The sequence below is a fragment of the Lycium barbarum genome, chromosome 9 (assembly GCF_019175385.1).
Source record: "Lycium barbarum isolate Lr01 chromosome 9, ASM1917538v2, whole genome shotgun sequence".
Lineage (NCBI taxonomy): Eukaryota > Viridiplantae > Streptophyta > Magnoliopsida > Solanales > Solanaceae > Lycium > Lycium barbarum.
The window spans coordinates 25,464,799-25,473,429 of record NC_083345.1 but is presented as its reverse complement, the minus strand read 5'-3'; the positions used below and the strand labels follow the sequence as shown (position 1 = coordinate 25,473,429).

General features: G+C 35.0%; 1 protein-coding gene across 1 annotated transcript; it reads right to left on the bottom strand.

Annotated features, from left to right (window-relative positions):
- Positions 1-5,451: 5,451 nt before the first annotated feature.
- On the bottom strand, positions 5,452-7,824 carry LOC132610909 (premnaspirodiene oxygenase-like). Its single transcript, XM_060325320.1, has 2 exons — positions 6,880-7,824; positions 5,452-6,436 (listed from the first exon to the last, which is right to left on the bottom strand). The coding sequence occupies exons 1-2, from the start codon at positions 7,771-7,773 to the stop codon at positions 5,819-5,821; spliced, it is 1,512 nt and encodes a 503-aa protein (XP_060181303.1). The 5' UTR covers positions 7,774-7,824; the 3' UTR covers positions 5,452-5,818.
- Between the last annotated feature and the right edge of the window lie 807 nt (positions 7,825-8,631).

The window sequence follows — 8,631 nt, the reverse complement described above, 5'->3', positions numbered from 1 at the left end:
TAAATCACACAGGAGTAATGGCATGAAGCCTACACGGCATTCAATCACAACATATAGGAGCTCAACCATACAATATCATATAATGCATACTAAACATGTTTTCTCTTAATGAAATCACAAACATACATTCAACTAACAAAAGTCTAACTCAACTAAACCATAATCTACCTCAAAGCAGAGCTGGAACATGATTGACAATTTCTAGAAGCATTCACATTAAAACGAGTTATCATGTCATTCTACACCCAATTTGGTAATCTTGATTCTATTACATGTTTTACCCCAGGAAACATTTTCAAAGCAATGGGTAGGACATGGGAACTAGATGATGATTTTCAATACTCAAATAACCTTAACAGCAATTTCAATCGAGAATACAATAATAAAATTAGAGTGGAGTGCGATTGGCGTGTTAGAGAGGGTGCAGCACTAGAGCAAACGTTAAGAATCAATAGGACTTAAACACCCAAAAAAATGTGCTATGTCAATGCCTCGTGGAACTCCACAAGAGTTTAATTTTGCTCTTAACTGTTTTCGCGAAGAGAACAATCGGATGCAAATACGTTACCTTAGGGTAGAATACGGTGTACATGGTAGCACAAGATTTAGATCCAAGTGGAATTCGGACTGTGAGATGTCCGATGAAGATTAATATTTTCTTATATAAAGTAAGTAGGTAGGGTCATAAAGACCACCCCCTTCCCAACTAGGGGTACATGGGGGTTTGCAACTATATAAGTAGCCCTTTCTTTTGTTATTAGACTACAACGGAGTAAATATTCAAAATACCCCCCAACGTTTGACCAAAATCCCAACTACACACCTAACCTTTGCGGGGGTCCTATTACCCCCCTGGACAAAAAATTTCAATAGCAAAATGACCCTTTTTTGCTGATGTGGCAGAGAGCGTGAATGCACCGCCCAGTGGCGCGTGATAGCCTTTAAAAAGCATCATCAGAGGTGTTTTTGAGCGCCAACTCAGCTACCACATAGATGCCACATAGATTAATTTTGAACTCCCTCCATTTTTAGGCTACTTCATCTTCTTCTTCACCCTATTTAATACTCACCTCCATTTTTTTGTCAAAATAATACCCATTATAAATTCATAAAACATAAAAAATAATACCCACCCCCCCCCCCCCCCCCCACGAAAATCTAATCTTGTTAAACAAAAAACGAAAATCTGAAGGAAAAAAAAAACGAAAAATCTGAAGAAAAAAAAAATGAAAAATCTAGAAAAAAAAAACAAGGTTGAAAAATCTAATCTGTTAAAGAAAATCTGATTGGAAGTTACTTGTTTGGAGTTGCTACTTGTTGCTTGGTTGGAGTTGTTTAAGCACTAATTCTTTGAGTTGATTTGGGGAGAAAATTAAACTCCATTGCTAGGAATTTGGAGAAAGCTATGAAGAACACCAAATGGGTTTCTTTAAATTCTTGATTGTTTGATCAAATTAATGGATGAACTTTGTTCTATTTGGTGTTAGGAAGCTTCCTTTCACATTTGGGTTTGTTTGGATTAGATTTGAGGAAGTTGGTGTGATTTTTTTTTCAACTCATAATGAAGATGATGATAATGTTGATGATGATGAAGGAGAATTGGGTATGGATTTTCGGATCCTTACTAAAAATGGAGTATGGAAAATTGAGAGATTTTTTTTTTGAGTTGATTTGGTGTGATTTTTTTTTTCAACTCCTAATGAAGACGATGATGACGTGGCACGTCGGCCAGGCGCTTGTAGACAAGCGCCTGTAAATAATTGGGAGTTGTCATATTGGACTGCCACATCAGCAAAAAAGGGTCATTTTGATACTGAAAAAAATTATCCAGGGGGGTAATGGGACCGCAAAGGTTAGGTGTGTAGTTGGGATTTTGGTCAAACGTTGGGGGGTATTTTGAGTATTTTCTCGACTACAACGTATTCAATGTTGAGTAGTAGAAACGCAGCTTGGTCTTTACTCCTTCCAAAAGAACCAAATAGCAGTGATGATAAGAGTTCAAATCATAGCAATTTTATGAGTGATAACAGTGATTTCAAACTAGACAAGCTAAATCTCCGCTTTCTTATAGAGCGTAATGATGATTTCTGCAGTGTGAAATATTCAGATCCGCGAGAATACTATTGCGGTTTACACCGGGAATGGTTACATCTCCTTGCCGAATCAAAACGTCTTGTTCGTGAGTTAGAAAATCTCGACGCTCCAATCCCAACAAGGTACTCAATAACCATTCCTCGAGTAGGTCCAGAAACTTGTGAGCTTGTAGTACAAAGGATTAGAATAGAAAACAACAGAATGCTGGTAAGACGTTGTAGATTTTACATGCTAAAGTTTGCCAAAGAACAAGCATCATCAATCGGTAGAGAACTAACATCTACTGAAAAAAGATGTGTCTTAAGAAACCGCCAATATTTTTCTGAGGACGATATTGAGGACTTCTATTCTGATGAAGATTAGGGGTTATTTAAGTTCTTTTAAATTTCTGACTCATGTGGTTAATTTGTATTGTTAGTTTATGATGAAGTCATCAATAAGAAAAAAATTAGTAAGTTTTTAATTTGCTTTGATTGTTTAAGTCTATTATTAATTTCTAGAGTTAATAATCCATAAAAAATTCAACAATAATAACCGCATTCACAAACATCGGATTATATAGCAAAGTGTGTTGAAGGGGTGAAAACGAAGGAAATGAAGGAGAAGAGTTTGCTGAGAAATGGCAAAGTGGGGAAGAGAAGGCACTCCATTTTTTTACATGGAAGTTGGTTTGAACTCTTCAGCCTCTTGGTTAAGTGGTTTTTAGCTAAAATTGTTGTTGTCATTGCTAAAATAAGAACAAGAAGAGAAAAAGAAAGAGAAAGGGTGTTGTATGGTATCAAAGGTTTAATTAATATTAATGGTTTTGTTAACTCGTGCTCGAATTTTCTATGTGACACGGATGAATATCTTTCGGTTGTTTTCTCTCCTCCGAGGAACGGTGCATCTAGCTTGGCAAAGCCAATACCTATTAGCAAACTGACTCTACGTCATCCGGTTCCTCCGTCCCCTCCTTCGCCCAATGATGATTAATTAGAATCTTTGTTGCTATATAAGTTGAACCAAAATAACAATAACAAGTTTCCAAACAAAGAAAACTTACTTTGGGGCACTTTAGAACCCCTAAAACGATGATCCAAACGTTTAGGTGTACTTAATGTAATGAGCCGACATTATTGTACGCAAAAAAAGACATTAAGTTTTATATAAAATATTGATATTCTGACATTTTGAAACATAACTAAATTTCAGTCAAAGTACGAAAAAAAGGTCAATTTTTAAAAAAATTGGCCAAAGAACAAAGGGGGTAGATTTTGTTGCCCTCTTTCATGCACGAAATTCGTGCGTGAAACCTAATTATGTATTTTATTTTATTTTTGTGTTAGTTTTTTTTTTCATACTAAAAAAGTCGTGGACTCCTACCTGCTCACGGAAACCAAAAAAAGGACTGCAATACGATCCACTGCAACACTCTCAAGAAAAAAACAAACACAGTCAACGAACTAAAAGAATCTTGAACATATAGTATGTTGGTCTCCGAGGAATAAATTACTTAACATTCTTTGCATTTCCCTAATCTTCACCACCTTCTTATTTTTTCCAACATGATGGAGATAGCTAGAATAGAAAAAAAGTCAAACCACGTGTTTGATAGGAAACATAGTTTCAGACAAAATTGTTGATAGAAGATACGTCGAGTGCATCACTCAAAAAATGTGGCACTGTAAAGTCAGAGTAACAGAAATCAAAGGTAACATTTTCGTATTTTATTTTAACAAAGGAGATGATTGTTACAGAGTTCTTCAAAATACTCCATGGACATTTCAAACTGGAAGTCTTCTCATTCTTTCTCCATTGTTTTCTAGTAACATAATGCATTCTGAGCTACCCTTTTGTTAATCATCTTTTTGGGTTCAGGCTTATGGATTACCAAATTACTCTTTAACAGAACTTAATGCTTTCAAGATTGGTCAATATTTAGGGGAGTATTTGTATGTTGACAAAAGTACTGTTTGGAACAAGTTTTTGAGGATTCGGGTGAGGTTGGATATTAGAAATCCATGGGTTAGTGGATTTTGGGTTAGTCTTCATATCTGGATTGGTTTCAAGTATGAAAAATTGGGATTTTTTTGCTACAAATGTGGACGTATTGTAAATCACCAAAAAACATGTAAATTCCCACCTGGAAATGAAAGATTTGGTCCTTGGTTACGTGTTGAATGCTCCAGTAATAGGCTTACAGGGTCCATTAGAATGGAGAACTCTATGGTCAAGAAACATTCAGAAAAATTCACACTGATTCCTTCACCAATTCTCCTGGCATGGCCAAAAATGGAAGCTGATCAACACTTAGACAATCTTGAAAATACCCCACAAACGTATGCTTTTAACTTGTTCTGTTTTTCTAAGCTAGCGTTTGGACATAGATTTAGTCGAAACTTGAAAAAAAGAGTTTTTGTAGTTGTGTCGAAAATAGTTTTTAGAAGTTGAAGTTCTGCTTTTACTTGAAAAAGTTGAAGTTTTGTTAGTGGAAGAAAAGATTTTCACCCACAAAACTGGCCCAAACTAGTTTTTGGAACTTGAGAATTTTTCTTCAAAAACTGACCAAATTCTATGGATAAACACTGTTTACAAATTGTTGTTTGGAAAAAAAAAATCTATGTCCAAAAGGGAGCTAAGTCAATTTAAAATTATACTTAGTTATGTTTAAGGTAGCAATATACTTAGTTATGTTTAAGGTAATGATTTTGTGTAAGTGGGTAAGGTTGATGATCAACGGGGTAGATTTGATGATCATGATGGTGAACTGTGCAATTTTAACGTGCCAAGTAGCAGAGGCTAATGAAGTTAAAGGATATGAGTGGTTGATTCTCATGATGGTTGCTTATTTCTTCTACTTGGTGATCAAATTCAACGTTGTAGTCCGGCAATCTTGCTTCTTCTAGAAATTTAATGCAGGAAACTCCATGACAGAGTATAGTCCAGTTGCTCACCTGAAGGACGTGCTTTTCTTACTCATGTTTTGTGTTATGTTTCTTCTGTCTTGTTGATTAGGAGCTTAGTGTAGTGCTCTTTTGGCAAACTTAAAGGGCCTAAATTGTTCAATGCTTACTTAAGGACTACTTTGAACCTAGCCGCAAACGGAAGGGACCATTTTTGTCACTTTCTCCTGCAATAGCCTTGAGTAGATGTTTTGCCAGATAATTGATTAGACAAGTAGGCTGCTTGGATGGTTATGTCCTGTTTGAATAATCCTTGAAAGACTCCTTTTTTCGTTAAGGACTAGGTATAATTCTACTGTTGTTATCTTCTTTTGGTTTTTAATAGAAGTATGTATTGTTGATTTCATATTTCTCTAGACAGTTTTTATCGGTCTTCTACTTAGTACTACATGAAAATAAATTAAGGGAGCATGAATAGTGAACCAAACTTTGAAATAAAAGAAAATTAAAGAGACTAAAGTGTCCTCTGTATATCTATGGAAAATATAGCACTTGAATTTCTACTGTAAGCTTTACGTGTAGCACAAAACGACATAAACTAGGAATCTTTTATTATTGCTTTCAATGGAAAGTACTAAACAGAAGTCTTAAATCTACAAGGAGAATAAACTTCATATTCTTAAGCATATAGTCCCGAATCAGCACATCTTCTTTATGTTTGAGCCCTTCGATCGGATGCCAGGAATCCTTTATTACGAATTGGATAATAGGAAAGACGAGGGAATTTGGATACAACTTTATTCTCATAAGTTGAACTATAGATATACGATTCATTCCTAGCATTAGGCAAGAACACAGGGCAAAGGAATCAAGAACAAATTATTTTTCCTTTCAAGAGCATTTCCAAATTTCTCAGTCATGTCCAATTCATGAGGGTTCATTCCATTTGGAAGCTTCCAATCAAAATGGTATAGCAACAGTGCAATACTAAGCTCAACAGTAGCCATTGAAAATGATAATCCTGGACAAATTCTTCTTCCTGTGCCAAACGGCGTAAACTCGAAATGAGCTCCAGTAAAATCAAGGTGACTTTCATTAAATCTCTCAGGATCAAATGTTTCAGGATTTTGCCAATAATTTGGATCCCTTGAAATTGCCCAAAAGTTCACAAGGGCCATTGTGCCTTTGGGTATAACATAGCCATTAATCTCACACTCTTCCCTGGATTCTCTTGGAGCTAATAATGGAGCTAAAGGATGAAACCTTACAGTCTCCTTAACTACCATTTTTAGGTATTTGAGTTTTTGAATATCAGTTTGATCAATTCCATTTTCCTTTCCTTTGAATACTTCTCTCACTTCATCCTGTGCTTTCTTCATTATTTTGGGATTTTTCATTAGTTCAGAGAAAACCCATTCCATTGTTGATGCTGAAGTTGTAGATCCTCCTGCAAACAAGTCCTGCATATCAACCTTAACTAATTAAGAACTATAGAGATTTTACTAGACTACATTTCATTAGAAAATTTAGGAACTATAAGGCTCAACGGTCAACAAAGTGGGTAAAAACTATGTAAGACTAAAGTTTAAATTTCAGCTGAGTCAAAAAATGCTAGGTGATCCCATCCCTTCTGTCAAAGTTGTGTGTTGGTTGAATATAACAAGTATCTAGTGAAATAATTGAGGTGTGTGTAAGATTGTCATACACCACCGTCTTAAATACACATATATATAAGAGAACTATAAGGCTCAACTTCTTGATCTCTTTTACTTTTTTCTTTATGATTTTGGTTTCTTGTGAAAAATCTAAACTAGGCTTTAAAAAACTTAAGTAAGCAAAAATAAGTAGAAAAATTACAAAGCAAACGGAAAGAAGTTAAAGAGATAAAAGAGCTGCTACTTACAATGATTATAGCTTTGATATTATCCCTTGTGATAGGAATTGAAAAATCTTGGCTCTTTTGAAGCCTTAGGAGAACATCAACTATATCTTCTTTGTCAGGCTCACTAATTTGGAATTCATGTTCATTGATAATTTCTTCTAAAAGAACATCAACCTCGTCGTGCATTTTACGCAGTTTGTATTTTAATCCACTCATCAAATGAATTATCTTCACCGAGGGAAAAAGATCCGCAAGATCAAACACTCCAGCTGCACCTGCCACTGTTCTCATGATTTCAATTAAAGACCCCTGATTTTTACAAGCCCTACCTACACTTGCTTTGCAAATAACCGAATTCGTGTACAAAGATAACGTTTCGGTCATGTTGATTGGACCTCCCTCAGAAGCAGAATTTTTAATTGAGCTAACAAGATAGGTTATCTCATTTAGCATCTTGGGATAAAACGACAAGATATTTTTATGACTAAGGAGTTCTTGAACACAAATTTTACGCATTTGTCTCCAGAAATCACCGTAGTTACAAAATCCCATGTCGGCATGGTCATAAAACATTTCCATCCCAACCAAAAGCACCGGTCGATTAGAGAAATTAAGATCATGTTTTCTCATTACTTCTCTAACCATTAGAGGTGACGACACAACAATGGCTGAACGTTCGCCGAGTTTCATGTGCATCAAAGGTCCATGTTTTGAGGCTAATTTAGCAAGAGTACGATGGGGCAGCAACTCAGATGATTGCGCGTCAACAAGTTGGTGTAAATTTCCTATGAATGGGAGTTTCCAAGGGCCTGGAGGCAATTTTTTGTTACTATTACACTCTTTGTACCACTTAGGGACAAGTAAGGACAAAAGAAGAAATAGAGTGCCAAGAAGAAAAGATAGCTCCATTTCCATTGTGTATTGAAAGAATCTTAGCTGAACTTGGGTGTGTTTATAGGATATAATTTGTCACCTATTTATACAAGTGTAATCTATCGTGATTGAATGGAACTCTTAAAGGATCTTCAAATAAATCATTCAGCATGGATATTTTTTCTAATTTGATACTGTAGAAGCCCGTCACATTGGACATTATGCCCCGGTATGCGGCCAACCTGGTAGTTGTTGGTCAAGTTCATTGTTAGATTTGAAACTAGATGATGAAAGCACGACCCAACACAAAAAATAGTATTACGCATTTCTTTTTAGTTTGTCTAAAAAAAAATGATATATTTTTATGTTTAGAAATCATTTAATTTGAAATTTTCCCTTTTACCTTTAATGAAATGATTTAAATCCACATAAATATCTATGACTTGTTTTAGACCACAAGTTTCAAAGATCTTTTTTTTTAAAACTTCGTGCCGAGTCAAATTATGTCACATAAATTAGGACAGAGAGAGTACCTTTTAGTAATATAATTCTGAAATTTTTATTATAGAAAGTATTATAATTCAATTAATTGAAAATATCAATAAATTATTTTACTTAGTCTGCTTCTCCCATATATGACTTTCTTGGTTTGGTTCTCCAATTGAAAGATTTGAAATACACCATCTCCTACCGAGTTTCATGTCATCATCTCTTTCTACTCAACAACACTGAAAAGCGCTTTCATGTGTTAGGATCTGTTGTAGCCTTAAATTTTTAAGCATAGACCAACTTCATCATTTTAAGAAAATATGTGTATACGTTTCTTGACTGTTTATATTTCGTCTTCTTGATGTTATTTCTCATTATTTGTGTGAGACGTATGTGTCTAAAATTAGTGCA